The sequence below is a fragment of the Argentina anserina genome, unplaced genomic scaffold, assembly GCF_933775445.1.
Source record: "Argentina anserina unplaced genomic scaffold, drPotAnse1.1, whole genome shotgun sequence".
Classification (NCBI taxonomy): domain Eukaryota; kingdom Viridiplantae; phylum Streptophyta; class Magnoliopsida; order Rosales; family Rosaceae; genus Argentina; species Argentina anserina.
The window spans coordinates 12,097-28,713 of record NW_026089535.1 but is presented as its reverse complement, the minus strand read 5'-3'; the positions used below and the strand labels follow the sequence as shown (position 1 = coordinate 28,713).

The window sequence follows — 16,617 nt, the reverse complement described above, 5'->3', positions numbered from 1 at the left end:
CGCACATGTATGCATGACTCCCTAATTGAGCCATTCTCACGCAGGAGCTTCTCTAGCAGGACAATTCTCGCTTAGGAGTATGTTTCATCTCTACTAGGGATTTTCGCATTAGAGCATGTATGCATGACTCCCTAGTTGAGCAATTCTCACGCATGAGCTTCTCTAGCAGGACAATTCTCGCTTAGGATTATGTAACATCTCTACTAGGGATTCTTGCTTTCGAGCATGTATGCATGACTCCCTAATTTATTTAGTTCACATTTATCATATTTTGTTTTTAATTTGATTAAATACCTCTTGTTTTTGTTTTTGTTTTTATTTTGTATTTTTAGGAATCATATGTAAGCATCATTAATGCTTAACATATACTAAGAATACTCATAGTATTTTTACATAAAAAAAAGTTCAAAATAATTAGACACCTATAAATGAAAGTCATATGTATAAAAACTACAAAAATTCTCTCGTCCAGAATTAAGAGTATTTTTCAATCTTTAATATCACTAAGTCGTCGCAGTTTGGGTTTTTTCTTGGCAGGAAATTCATCCACCTGCTTTTGAGTATAATCACGATTGACAACTCTAACTTTGCCACGCAACCTGCTCTTTTGTGGACATATTGTTCTATTGTGTCCAAAACTTCTACATAGACCACATTTCGATCTTGTTTTTGGTTGTTTGCTCATGCCTTTGTTCCTAACCTTGATTGGATCTCTCACCATATCATTACACATATATGAACTATTACTTGCATCAGTTTGTTGCTTCAGAACATCTGTAAGTATTGGCTTCAATCTATATAGTTCTTTCTTCATAATGTCAGTACCCTCCTCTGTCTGTGATGCAAGATAAGATACCTTGCTACCTAAATAACTCAAATCCCCATGCCTGCAGTGTGTTAACAAAAGAATTATTTCAACAAATAACAAAATAAAATAAGGAAATTCTTCCAACAAACTACTATTTCCATTATATCAACAAACATTATGGACACAAAATATCACCAATAGTAATGACACTGTCTACGTACCTGGCTAATGGTGAAACTTCACTTGGTATATTTTCCTTAGTTAGACTAAAATGAACATCAGATTTTGCTCGTTTTGTCCACCGTTTCAGCACTAAGGAAACATGTATCTCCTTCATGCGTTCGTACTTCATAACATTAAATATATGAGAACAGGGGATGCCTTCACATTCAAACAGTTTACAGGAACAAACAACTTCACTTTTCTGAAAGTGGTAAATGGTTGTGCACTCTTTTATAATATCATGATTGTAACCAGAAGTAACATACACACGACATGACTTCATATGCATAATTTTTGATGTAATCAGGCCTGCAACACGATCTATCTCTTCACATATTACCTGAAACACATTGTAACATACACACGACATGAATTTAGATGCATATATTTTTATATAATCATGCCCCACAACACGATCTATCTCTACACATATTACCTGAAACACGTTATCTGTATAGATAGAAGATGCATGCTTCTCCAACTGTTGAATCCGAGAAGATAATACATGAGTAGAATTGTTAGACCGAAAATCTTCGTGAAGATTTTTATTTCGAAGTCGTTCCAATGCTTTGTCAAGTTGGTGAAGTAGTTCAATCAATCTCACTCCACTGTATCTGAGATTGGTCTTCACATACCTGTTCATCCCTTCACATCGTTGAGTGCTACGCATGCGAGCGAAAAAGTGTCCACTAACAAATGCTTCAGCCCACTTATGTCGATTTGCATACATCATATTTACCCACTTCCTCTTTTGAAGTTGATGTTTATCAACCATATTTCTCCAACGTTGCTCAAAATTAGATGGTGTTATTTCATCAAACATGCAACGTCTGAACTCAGCAAGTACTTCAGGTTTCCGTAAGTTTTTCTGGGCATTTTTGGAGATATGCCACGTACATAAACGATGTGGACATCCAGGGAGCACTAGTTCAATAGCCTTTCTCATTGACTCAGCGCCATCGGTCAAGACGGCGCGAGGCTTTCTATCATTCATAGACTCTAGGAACATCTCCAAGACCCATTTATACGTCTTAGCAGTTTCATCCTCCAACAATGCAAAACCAAAAATGACGGTTGATAGATGGTTGTTAGAACCCACAAATAATACTAAAGGCTTTCCATAGTGATTAGTCAGGTAGGTGCTATCAAATACCAACACATCTCCAAAACAACAATAGTCCTGGAACGAAGTTGAGTCTCTCCAAAACAAGTTAGCCAACCTATTAGTGAAATAGTAGTCATAGTTAATAAAGATAAAAAAAGATAGAATAGGAAGGGAAAAACAAATATCGGACCTTTTATTCGCATCTGTTGTATACTTAAAAAATAAGTTCTTATCTTCAACAGCTTTTCCTTCAAGATATGCAAGTGTAGCTTTCGCATCCCCTCCAATTATGCTTTTGCGTTTACTTGAATCTAACTTGTTGTACAAGTCTTTAATAGTGAAGCCAACTTTTGAAAACCCTCCAGCTACGTCACTCATGTGTTGAAATGAATGACAAGTCCTAATTGGTACACTCTGCATTGATTTGGCCAAATCTAACTGAGAATCTGGAACATGACGATGTGACCTGAGCAAATGAGTCTGGTGTGGTGGTACAAGACCATGAGAATGATTTGTTCTAAACTTCACCACCACATACGAGTTTTTATCCTTTAAGAACCTTATCTTGAACATACATGGGCAACCGAACCTAGTCAGTTTCTTTGGCATGCGAACTCTCTTTCTATTGTCCATATTGTTTTGTCGTCTTTGCCCCTCGGCTGAACAAACCCAACTGCGGATAGTGATTCTCCCAGTTCTTGAACTTGTTCTCTTGTCATCTCTTCTAACATCAAAACCCATTGATTTAGCATAAGCATAGTAAAAATCCTCTGCCTCTTCAATAGTTACAAACTCAACGCCTATAAGATCTTCTGATAACAACTTATCATATTTGATACCATTATACTGCGAACTATTATGTGTCACCTCTTGTTCAGGTTCATCTAAGTCTTCCTCTAACATCTGCAATTTTATTATATTATTAATAACATAAACGAATTACTATTACAAAAATATAAAAAAAAACTTATCAAACTTATACAAGACAAAGGAGAGAAAACCAACAGTATGCTCAAGTAGACATACCTTTTCAAAAGATTCATCTTCAATATTTGAATCAACTTCATCAACAACATCATGTTGTGGGCGCTTTGTAAAGATTTCTGCATCTTCTTCTAACTCAACTTCCCTACACATTAATGTATTTAAAATTAACACATCATGTCATCACAATCACCAAATACATAATTCATTCTACGAAAAAATAAGAATTATATGAAGAAAACATCTACTTAACACTTTTTATAGGCTAACCTATCCTTCTTAGCTTGTGCCTCTCTCCATTTGGCTATAGCTGCAAGAACCTCGGCCGATGGCATTGCAAGACTAATAGTTCTGCAATGCAAACAATAAATAAATATGCGGAAGCAACAATACAAAAGAATATAAATTACAATATACAGAAAGATTCATCACTGACATAATGTACAAGTATGACCATTTCATTTACACACAACTTTCATACTTGCCTATAAAATCGAAGTGGGATGAAGTGGATGTACACAATCTCAGTTTCTACTATGTCATTGATCGTGTTTATTACATAGTTAGTCTCATAGCGTGCAGAAGCTTCGACAACTATAGAAATATTGTGATACTTAGAAGCATACATAAGCACATCACCACCACTTGAAGTAACATTGTGTAGCAATACAGTACTCTAGATATTGTTTCATCCATAATCATCAGTTATGGATGTATCAAGTAACAAAGACATCTACATACCTTTACTATGCCCAAATTGCACTGACCACGTGGGTTGTTCCAGAGAAGTGTTAGATTACAACATTAAACGCCATCAGCTTCTCTAATCATGTGATCAAACTGAAAGGTCCCATCACTCTCTCTGAAAACCAAAAGAACACAACTCAATCAGTTTCTCTCCTCATGTGACAATTTGTTTTTTGATACAACTACGAGTAAGAGATCTATCAAAGAGGTGTACACTGAATTATCACAAAACCAGCTAAGGTCAAGATATTTACATGAATCAAATACCACTAACTTAGCCTTTTCCAATGCAACAACAAGGTTCTCAATAATAAAATGAGCCTAGAAAATCAAGAAATACAAGCTATAAAAGTTTACCCAAACATAATGAAATGAGGTACTACATTATACTGAAATTCATCAATGTGGCAATCATTAAATTCTGTGAGAAAACAACTCAAATGGGTCAAATACAACAAATTAGATAGTAATCCATAATGCTGAAATTCATAAACACAAAATGTCAATGAAAATGTACCTCTCTCTTCAGTAGCTCTTATCTAGCACTATGAGCTCCACTGGGTTGTATACTACCCTCCTTCACTAATATTCACGTCACCGATGGAGTAGGCTCCTCTACAACATCCGAATTCTCAATCTTAAACGTTAAATTCTCCATCTTCAGCTTCGTAGAGTCGTGGTCTAAGTCGTCGTCGTTGGTTGCTTCTTTATCAAATAGACAATTTATCACTCAATTCCAAACAAAACAAACCACAAAATTAAACAAAATCGGGTTACGACCTAACCTACACCACCACCGCTCCCGATCTACACGACTTATTAATACCAGTGTTTACCTTGCTCGTCAATGATATAACAAAAACCTTCTTCACTCCTCCAATAGCACAACCACCAACACCACTGCCACACCAGAAAACTGTCGCTGCTGTCGCAGTTAGCTTACCTGTTGTGAAATATGCCGATCGCGAAATGAACAGATCAAGACCAATGACCCGCTCCCAATAGAATCTCAACCCGCCGCCAATAGAATCTCAACCTGCTAGCGAATACGACAACTAACGGTTTCGGTTCGGTGACCTTCGCGAAACTGAAATTGCCCAATCCCTGTTCTTCTTTGATAAAAATGAAATGATGAGAGCTATAGGAAGCTAACTCTAGCGCGGGGAGGAAGAAGACTTCTTCGAATAAGCCTCTGTGTCTCTATTGGTTTTTTTTTTTTTTTTACAATTCGGTGACCAGGTCATCCGGTACCCGCTTCTCCTTGAATATTTGTGAGCATTGGATATTTTAACGATCCAACGGTGAGAAATATTTAGAAAACCCCAGTATACAGTACCCACCAGTACTGTAGAATTTTCCCATGTGCATTAACCCAACATTCAATTTGGCTTTGAGTAGCAAGAAGGTACCAGGCGGCTCCAAATAGCTACAAAATTCCCATGAAAATTATGTATCAGCAGATTATACATATCGAATAATTGAAGAATACAAATTTAAATTCTTATTGAGTTCACTGAAAAAATAAGTGGATCTGCAAACAAATAAGGAGTATAATTGATCGAATGTGCAAAAACTAAAAGATTAATTAGCAAAAAGGAAGCCGTGTAAGTAATGTAAGTTGAAATGCTGATTTGAAAATTAATGGGCATATGGGTGCTCGATCTTACGTGCGCAGCAAGGATGAAGGGAACAAAATCCAATATATATCTAAGCCATCTTTCAGCTCGGGCTATGTTTATCATAGAACGACGCTTTAACGATCCGTAGATGTAATAGATCCGTAGCCCATATTGCACGGAAGTGAGAAGGAGAAAATTACCAGAATTGGGATCTAGGGTATTAAATATCGTGTACACGAGTATCTGCACAAATATATAACACCAACATTAAAATTTGATTATGGCGTAACAACTTAACAGTATATAGTATAACATGCCGATCTGAAATTAATATGTCAGTGATCTTATTGATCATCCTAAAGAGATAATAAACCAATTGGCTGCGAGATCAATGAGGGAGGCTATCCGTACTTGCTTAATGCATGTACGTACCTACCTGTGCTATGGGAAGAAAAACGTAGATGCGAGATAAAGTGGATAACATGTCACGGAAGCATGACTGATATCGCTTATTCTTTGTTGGACGACAACAACAAGAACAACAGCACTGACATTTGGAAATCAGAAGGTCGACCAGGTAAATAATATCTGTTGCTGTTCGAGATATGACATAGATTCTCTCCCACGTCTCGTTCCTAGTGACACACTTATTTGATCTGTCAATGGCATATATGTAGCAGAATAAAGGATCGATGAAGACAGCAATTACACACGATATGACAAAGCACGTATTCCACCAACTCTTTGCTTTGTGACTTGCTGTCAGTTTTTCATTCAAAACCCTTTTTTTGCCGTTCTTTGCTGAATTGGGATTCTCACACCTGAAAAACAGACATCTTACTGAAGAGACAAAACAAATTCACACACATATAATACCATCGAGAAATGTCTTACAACCAATTAATACATATAATAACATCTTTATTAAATTCTCTATTATAGTTTTTAGGTATTTTAGATAACATATTTAGCTCTTTTTTTTTTCAAAAAATAATACGGGTCGCACCAAATTCACTATTATAATTTTACTTTAATTTTAAGTTTTCACACTTAATAAATTTGTCGAACGAGATAGTTTAAAGTTAAAATATTTGAATTTCAAACATTTTTTATACGAAATTATAAATAATTTATATATATTTAAAATATTTTTTAATCATGTAATAAATAATTTAAAATAAAAATAAAAAAACTGATGTAGACATATTTCTAAAATAACTATTTTAATTAAAATTTAACTAAAATATTAGTAATACTGCTAAAAATGTTCTACCACAAACACACACATGTCGAGGTGTTATGACTGAGCTTACCATATCTCAACTGTGAAATCACGCGCATCATCGGATTTCATATTTCAAGGTCGACTCTTAATTTGCTATCGATCGATATAGCTAGTATGAGTCGTTCATCTGAAGTTTTCTGCTTCAGTGACAGTATACTCAACTCAAGGCAAACCGAGTAAGCTTCCTTTTATAAGTGTAATAGGTTGGCCGGTCTTTCTGTGTAGTCAAAGTAGGTGTTCCCGTTAGGCCATTAATTAATACTAGTATGGGGAGCTGCGCTGGCTTGGAGTAACTTGTTCCTCAGTAAGCCTATCAATCACTTTGCTTAATGTTATTGACAAGGAGGCTTCCAAACTTGCAATTTGGTACTGAGCAGTCTGAGCCTCAACTTTTTCGTCTTTCCAAGAACTTTGATGAGTAAGTGGTCCCAGCACAAATAAAAAAAGAGTGAATTGTCAGCCGATAATACTTAACAAAATGGTGGAGGAGGTTTGTGGCTGGCTGGCTGGCTTTATGGTTTTGAATGCAAAAAGGGGATGAATAGCAAAGTGATGGGTTAGCTAGGGATCCATGATGTGTACGAGCCCAGTGGCAGAAACGCAAATAAAAAGAACAGTAAACGAATGCAAACATTACTATACCTTTAGGCGGAATGATATATTGGAAATGTGATAGATATTAATGTCTACCTATGACATGATGAACGTATAGTGATGAATATGTCACACATTAGGGAGAATTCAACAAAAATATCTTAATTAGTGGTCATTTGAAAATTATCGCATTGGTACCTCAAGATTTTATTTCAGGCTAATTTTAGTTCTTTCCGTCAATTAACACTGTTAGTGGCTTTATTTCCCACCCATTTTTAAAGACATTTTTGTCATTTTATTTTCCACTAATTTCACTTATTTTATAGCCAGCATTTTCTACCATTCAAACTAATTGTTATATAGGCATTTTATTTTTCTTTTGAAACATTTAAATGCTTATGATATAGTTTTTGAGCATATTATTATAACAATATGGTTGTTGGTTGATGGAAATATGCAATATGAAATATATGCTGGTTTATTTTATAATTGCAAATTTTAGCTTGCTTATAATAGTTGTGATAAATGAAGGATGCTCGTTAATTCTATAATTAAATGATATGAACTTTTTTTTAATAGAAGTTGAAATTGGTGGGAAATGAAAAATGAAATCGAAGGGAAATGAAGTGACAAAAATGCTCATAAAAATTAGTAGGAAATAAAGTCACTAACGGTGTTAATTAACGTAATGAACTAAAATTAACCTAGAATATAAATTTTACCAATACGATAGTTTTCAAATGTGAGGTACTAAAATTTATAATGACTAATAATTGAGGAATTGTTTGTTGAATTCTCTCCGCAAATTAAATGTGATGGGAGTAAATAAGCAAGTGTCCTTGTCTGGATTTTAATCATTTTATAATAATAACGTACAAAAATTCAATTATACCAAATTCATGAATGTATATGTATAGTACAAACTTATATGTACCAACGTTATTAGGGTTTTGGAGGATGATCTGAACTAATTATTAGACATACTTGGTCGGACATGCAATACATGCTGATCATTGACTTAAGGTTTGACTAGCACAGAATGGCATATATTGCATTATTCTCCTACGCCATCTCATTATTTCCAGTGATTTAGGTTTGAGGGTTGTACCATATATGTAGGAGAGCCTTACACATGTAGCAACGTTTTGATATTTAAACTTTGGGTACTGTTAAATGTACAGAGTAAATTTCTTGGCATATCTAACCCTAACAAGTTTTGTTTGATATTCCAAGAATACCTTTAGAAATATAAACCCAACAAATTCTTTGGAAAAAAAAAACCCCCAACAAAACTCAAACTCTATTGATGATTGTGGAATATTAGAACCTTCACAAAACAATCTTAATATTGGATTCGTGTAAATTGTTCTTTTGTAAGCTTACCCATTCAACTATTGGGAAGTATTCATCCTACAATACATAATTGTAAATCACTGTAATTTTTATTATACAATTTGGAACTATTGGGTTCATTGGTAATCATCAATTAACAATAGAGAGAGAAGATTGTCTTTGCCAATTGAACTAGGGAACTTGTTGCTGATACTTTCATTTATCTCATCCAAATGTTTATGGGTTTTTCAAGGTCTGAAAACCTTTTTTTATTGTGTTTTTATATCTCTAATTCTCATAACATTTGTTCAATTCTTGGTTTTCTATCAAATTAGCAAGAGAAATAATTCTAAGAAGTGGAGATGGTTGTTTATGGAACGAATACCCGACTGTGATTTATCTTTTGTTGGGTTTTGATAAAATGGTGTTAATTGGAGTATATATACAAAAATAATCTTAATATTGGATTCGTGCAAATTGTTCTTTTGTAAACTTACACATTCAATTATTGGGAAGTATTCATCCTACGGTACATAATTGTCAATCGCTGTAATTTTTATTGTACTATTTGGAACTATTGAGTTAATTTGCAATCATCAATTAACAATAGAGAGAGAACATTGTCTTTCTCAATTGAACTAGGGAACTCGCTGCTGATACCTTCATTTATCTCATCCAAATGTTTATGAGTTCTTGGTTTGCTCTCGAATTAGCAAGAGAAAGAATTCTAAGAAGTGGAGATGGTTGTTTACGGAACGAATACCCGGCTGTGATTTACCATTTTGCTGAGTTTCGATAGAAGAACGGCGTTATGAGAAGTAACTAGGTGTAAATGAGTAACTATGTGGGTATCCAAAATATATTAGGTATGCCAAGAAATTTATTAGGTACATTTAACAACACTTTTAAACTTTTAATGCACTTCGTTCGTGTAAATGCACATTTCTCCCCTGTTAATACGGCAAAAATTTTACCTTAAATTATTACCCACGGAATAATAAAGATATTAGCATATGCAATTACTTGGTCTTGAATATAGTCAATGGTGATTTGCCAATTGCCATTAACAATCCAACCAGAAATCGACCACTGGAAATCTATCATTTGAATTTAACAAAGACCACGTAGACGGTCACATTTTCTTTCAACTCTACCTAGTAATCTCCTGGAAAACCTCTGTTAACGTCGACGTACTATACGCTTTATACAAGACCAAGACTTTATTGGCTATTATTCTTGTTTATACTATTATAATTAATTATATATACCTTTATAACTCATGGCTTGTACTAAACTAATCTGACTTTATACCTAACTCCCACTCCAATTCTTGTCAAGAGCGTCTATTTCAATTGTCATTGCTTGAAGACGACGAAGAGGTGAAGTTTATCTATATGCACCTACGTGGTTACATGCACCTACTTTTGTTTTCTTTCATAAAAAAAATTAGCATATGCAATTTGGTAGAAGCTTATTTTCCTGGCAAGTAGTATTTTTTTTTTTTTGGAAATGTCCTGGCAAGTAGTATAGGTGCATGCATGACGACGACTTCTACTATTGACTGCGTCCTACATATTGTGTGGAGCAATCAACTTGATTTTGATAGGTCGTGGTCACGGGTCGGCCTGAGGCCAGGTTCGGCTGCACAAGAAGAAAACCGTCGCTGCGAATTCGGTGTAATGAAACAGCGGCAGGTTCAGATATCGAGAAGGATGCATGGGAGGTGATTGGTGATGGGGCCGCCAATTGTGTTCTCTGCTTTTTTGCTTATTTACTGAGGTGTGAAATGTGAATGATTGCAATTTCTCGTATTATTGAATTGTGAATTAACATTATTGAACATGCTTGTTTTAGTAAAAACTACTAGCAACTGAAAAGATGTGATAGAAAAAAGGGAGTTTACTTAGTTTATAACTTAAAACGTCACATATAATCTTTACAATTTATGCCACATTTTTGTGAGCAGGTTTGAATCCAACTCTAGATCTTTTTTTTAAAGAGAGAATCAAACACTAGATTAAAACATTCTACAAACACCCAAGGGCTGATGTCAACTCAAAGCACAAATCACAAATATGCCTAAATCGTTCTCTGACCTTTTTTTTTTTCATATTTGTCCAGATAGTATTACTTATATAATGACGTATAGGCTGTTTATAACATCGGCCAAATCTAACTTCATGGTTTACACTTTACAGAAGGACACAATGTTGCATTCCAGAAGCACGCAAATTCCAGCTTGTAAGTTATAAAACCGGATGGCATAATCCATCAACTGGAGCTTGGCATGGGAAATGACTTCTGCAGGTCGATAATAAGATGTTGATAACTATTTTATTGAGAAACAACTAGAGACCAATTCTGTACAGTTTTACAATATAATGAACCTACATCAAATCTTAGTAGATACCACTACAATCTACAAGCATGCATCCCACAAGATTACTCTAAAAAAAGTGTAAAATGTTCCAATCACAACATCCACATGTATAGTAGTAATCCGGTACTAATCCCATTAAAGCTTTTCTCATCCAGCTCGATCTCCCATCACCATCTTGCATGATGTTAGACTCGTCAATTAATTTGAAGAGAAGCAAAAGAATGTTATATAGAACCAAGACTCAAAAAGATTGAGAATTTCGGATATATTTTATACTCTCTATGATTGGAGTATATATATACAAGACATACACCAAGTCCTATTAGGAAACTTAATTGGAGTATATATACAAAAACAATCTTAATATTGGATTCGTGTAAATTGTTCTTTTGTAAGCTTACCCATTCAACTATTGGGAAGTATTCATCCTACAAAACATAATTGTCAATCACTGTAATTTTTATTATACAATTTGGAACTATTGGGTTCATTGGTAATCATCAATTAACAATAGAGAGTGAAGATTGCCTTTGTCAATTGAACTAGGGAACTTGTTGCTGATACTTTCATTTATCTCATCCAAATGTTTTATGGGTTCTTCAAGGTCTGAAAACCTTTTTTATTGTGTTTTTATATCTCTAATTCTCATAACATTTGTTCAATTCTTGGTATGCTCTCGAATTAGCAAGAGAAAGAATTCTAAGAAGTGGAGATGGTTGTTTATGGAACGAATACCCAGTTGTGATTTGTTATTTTACTGGGTTTTCATAGAAGAATGGCGTTATGAGAAGTTACTGGGTGTAATGAGTAATTATGTGGGTATGTAAAATATACTGGGTATGCCAAGAAATTCATTTGGTACATTTAACAACACTTTTAAACTTTTAATACACTTCGTTCATGTAAATGCACCATTTTCCCCTGTTAATATGGCAAAAAATTTACCTTAAATTATTACCCTCCGAATAATAAAGATATATAGCATATGAAATTACTTGGTCTTGACTCTTGAGTATAGTCAATGGTTATTTGGCAATTGCCATTAACAATCCAACCAGAAATCGACCACTGGAAATCTATCATTTGAATTTACAAGACCACGTAGACGGTCACATTTTCCTTCAACTCTTCCTAGTAATTTCCTGGAAAACCTCTGTTAACGTCGACGTACTGTACGTTTTATACAAGACCAAGACTTTATTGGCTATTATTCTTGTTTATACTATTATAATTAATTATCTATACTTTTAGAGTCAAACATGCCTTGTTCGACAAAAGGGGTACATGTGAAGTTATGGATAGATCCTGACATTATATACTAATTTAAAATTAAATAATACAATTAAGGGATAAAATTGGAAAAGTGAAAAAACAAATTTCTTGTAGGGTTAAGGGTTTAGAAATAGATGGTGAAATGAAGCAAGATTTTTTTTTGGGTGTATTGAATTTTACAATTTTAGCAACACACATGCCCTAGCACTGATCAGTGATCACGGAAAATTTACAATTTACTAATCATAAATTCTGCAACCCAAACTTTTATAACGAAGAGTGTGATATCAAAATACAGGACGAACAGGTGAAGTTTATCTCTAATACATGCACCTACGTGGTTACATGCACCTAATTTTGTTTTCTTTCATAAAAAGAATTAGCATATGCAATTTGGTAGAAGCTTATTTTCCTGGCAAGTAGCATAGGTGCATGCATGACGACTACTTCTACTATTGACTGCGTCCTACATATTGTGTGGAGCAATCAACTTGATTTTGATAGGTCGTGGTCATGGGTCGGCATGAGGCCAGGTTCGGATAGTGAAGAGACAAAACAAACTCACACACACATAATACCAACGAGAAATGTCTTGCAACTAATTAATTTATATATATATATATATAACACAAACACACACACACAGAGATCGAGCGAGGGCCTAAATGATCCCCTTTTTCTTCAGCCTATTTGAGGTGTTACTGAGCTAACCTTATATCAACTGTAAAATCATCATCACCCACATCACCGGATTTCATATTTCAAGGTCGACTCTTAATTTGCTATCGATATCTGGAGTTTGCTGCTTCAGGTAGAGTATACTCATGGAACTGTAGCAGACAGTATGGAGAGAGCAATATATGAATAACTGATTGATGAGAGTAAGCCTCCATTTATAAGTGTAAAAGGTTAATCAGAAACTATCTAATGAGTATTTCATAATCAAGAATATAGTCTAAATAGTTGTTCCCCATTAGGCCGTTAATTATTTGTGGCTGAATGGTTGGTGAATGTGTGATATTATTGTCTACGTATGACATGATGTAGTGATGAATATGTCACAAATGTGACGGAGGTGGATAAGCAAGTCTATTGAAATCTTCTTGTCTGGATTTTATACTACAAAAAATATAATAATAACAAAAAAATTCAGTTACACCGTCCGAATTCATGAATGTATATACAAACTTATATGTAGTAATATGTAACAAAGTTATGAGGAAGGTTTTGGAGGATCTGAACCAATTCTAAGACATTAACTGGTTGGACATGCAATTCATGCTGATCATGGACTTAGGCTTGACTAGGGTAGTATTGCATATATTGCATTATCCTCATATGACATCAAAGCAAGGTTCGAAAAAACATTAAGCGGTATACAAGCAGAAAACTATCTCTTAATGCCTAGACAGCTAGGCAGATTCGAATTATTAAATATCTTTATTTACTTTTATACATGTATTTAAACTATTTATATGATTAAAAATATATAATAATGCTCAATATTAATTTTCAAAATAGTCTAAATTCAAAATTACTTAAGTTCAAAGTCTATATAGAAATACTAAAATAAAAGATAAATTGTAAAACAAATACAAGACGAAATCTCAAGTTTTCTTCTCCAAATCTTTCACTAACTTTTTAAGTATTAGACTCAAACTCATTATCTATTTCTCATTCCTCGTCTTCTATGTCATCATTCGAAATAAAATATTAATCATTAAGTTTTTTTTACTAACACTGCGTTTTAATTTTTTTTTTTCTTAAAGTCCGCCGCCACGGACAGTACGTTGAAGAACGTCGTAGGCCGCCTAGACGGCCACCAAATCCCTTAAATGCCACAGATATCCGAATAAACAAAAAACGTGACCCACCTCCTAATGAGGCGCTGCTTTTTAAAACCTTGCACCTCAGTGATCCACTAATTCACAATCATGCAAAGAGGGGGTCATAACTCAAATAATTGCAAGTTTGCAACCATGTGTTACACGATTTCGTTCAATTATTTGTGAATCAATGAGTGTTCACCATACAAAAGTAATAAAATATAAAAAAGAGGTTTAGAGCTGATAGGTACTGATCAGTCTAACTTTTCTTAAAGTGTCTTTTCTTGTAGGGTTTAGACAGATGGTGAAATGAAGCCCGTTTTTTTTTACTTTTTTTTTTTGGTCACTGATAGATTTTTTTGAACTATCCTTTAGACCTTTGGAAATTTTTTGTTTCATTTTGGGTGGTGATACTTTTCACAATTTTAGCCAACACACCATGCCACGAGACCCTAATAATATGCCACATCATTTAGCCCGCGGATCTGAGAAGCCCACGGAGACCGGCAAGTCCAATGGGATTTTACTCATGAGGCCGGCCTGCCAAAAGCCCGCAAGACTCATCCCGTAAAAACCCGCTAAGTAATAATATATTATACAAACATATTATATTAGGTTTATAATAAAATTATCGCATTATGAATCGACCATATGAAGGAAAATTTTCAGGATAGATCGACACCAACCGATATGATCGGTATATATGTTTAGTGACCCTGTAAAAATTTCATAAAATTCGGACCTCGTCTGACCGTGAGAAATTTTCGGTAAACCGAAAACACCACTAATATGCCCTAAGGAATGACCCATTACCAAGATGCGAACGCCGAAATTCGTTTGCATATCTAAAATCACCAATTGTTGTTACCGAACGTGCGCGATCGCACCGATGAAACTCATTGGCGAAGCCCTGGTCAATGAGGTTTTAATATGTCAAAATGCCTCTTTTTTAATTGACCGTAGATACGAATGGTCAAACCATGTCCAAAACGGACAAAATTTTTACGAGATCCCTAAATATATATATCGATCACATCTGCTGGTGTCGATCGACCAAATTTTCAAATTGGAATTGTCGATCGCCGAAGTGTTTACTAATGTATCATTACTTTTATATTAGGTGTAGAATAAAATTATCGCATTATGAAGCGACTATATGAAGGAAACTTATCGGGATCAATCGACACCAGTCGATATGATCGGTATATATGTTTAGTGACCCTGTAAAAATTTCATCTAATTCGAACCTCGTCTAACTGTTGGAATTTCTGGTAAACCAAAAACACCACTAATATGCCATAAGAGAGGACCCATTACCAAGATGCGAACGCCGAAATTCCTTTGCATATCTAAAATCACCTTATTTTTATCACCGATCATACTCGGTCGCACTGAGGAAACCCATTTAGCGAAGCCCCGGTCAATGGGGTTTTAATATGTCAAAACGCTTTTTTTTATTGACTGTAGGTACGAGCAGTCAAACCATGTACAAACCGGACACAATTTCACGGGATCCCTAAATATATAATGATCACAGTTGTTTGTGTTGATTGACCATATTTCGAACTGGAGTTGTCAATCGCAGAAGTGTTCACTAATGTATCACAACCCTTATATTAGGTTTAGAATAAAATTATCGCATTATGAAGCAACTATATGAAGTAAACTTCTTGGGATCGATCAACACGAGCCAATGTGATCGGTATATATAATTAGTGACCCTGTAAAAATTTCATCTAATTCGTACCTCGTTTAACTGTCGTAATTTCTGGTAAAACAAATACCACTAATATGCCCTAAGGAAAAACCAATTATCAAGATGCGAACACAGAAAGCCGTTTGTATATCTAAAATCAACAAAAAAAATTCACTAATCGTGCACGGTCGCACGGAAGAAACCCATTTGGCAAAACCCCAGTCAATGAGGGTTTTAATATGTTAAAATGCATTTTTTTATCGTAGGTACGGATGGTCAAACCATGTCCAAAATAGACAAAAATTTTACGGGATCCCTAAATATATATAATGATCACATCTACTAGTGTCAATTGACCATTTTCGAACTGGAGTTGTCAATCGCCAAAGTGTCAACTAATGTATCATAACATTTATATTAGGTTTAGAATAAAACTATCACATTATGAAGCGATTATATGAAGGAAACTTCTTGGAATCGATCGACACCAGCCGATGTGATCGGTATATATATTTATTAACCCTATAAAAATTTCATCCAATTCGAATTTCGTTTGACCATCAGAATTTCCAGTAAATCAAAAGCACCACTAATATGTCCTAAGGGAAGACCCATTACCAAGATGTAAACATGAAAAGCCATTTGCACATCTGAATCACGTAATTTTTGTCACCAATCGTGCGCAGTCACACCGATGAAACTCATTTGGCAAAGCCTCAATCAATGAGAGTTTTAATATGTCAAGAC

At 34.7% G+C, this 16,617-nt stretch overlaps 1 protein-coding gene across 6 annotated transcripts; it reads right to left on the bottom strand.

The window, feature by feature from the left end:
- Positions 1-409: 409 nt before the first annotated feature.
- On the bottom strand, positions 410-6,921 carry LOC126804959 (protein FAR1-RELATED SEQUENCE 5-like). 6 transcript variants are annotated; one of them, XM_050532026.1, is made up of 12 exons: positions 6,799-6,921; positions 5,922-6,306; positions 5,534-5,728; positions 4,384-5,292; positions 4,224-4,287; positions 3,861-3,981; positions 3,390-3,470; positions 3,162-3,264; positions 2,326-3,038; positions 1,467-2,250; positions 1,030-1,370; positions 410-887 (listed from the first exon to the last, which is right to left on the bottom strand). In XM_050532026.1, the coding sequence occupies exons 7-12, from the start codon at positions 3,452-3,454 to the stop codon at positions 488-490; spliced, it is 2,406 nt and encodes an 801-aa protein (XP_050387983.1). In that variant the 5' UTR covers positions 3,455-3,470; positions 3,861-3,981; positions 4,224-4,287; positions 4,384-5,292; positions 5,534-5,728; positions 5,922-6,306; positions 6,799-6,921; the 3' UTR covers positions 410-487. The 6 variants fall into 6 exon arrangements, with proteins under 6 accessions (XP_050387983.1, XP_050387986.1, XP_050387984.1 ...); XM_050532029.1 differs by lacking the exon at positions 4,224-4,287 and having other exon boundaries at positions 4,384-4,571; positions 4,652-5,292; XM_050532027.1 differs by lacking the exon at positions 4,224-4,287 and having other exon boundaries at positions 4,384-4,568; positions 4,652-5,292.
- Between the last annotated feature and the right edge of the window lie 9,696 nt (positions 6,922-16,617).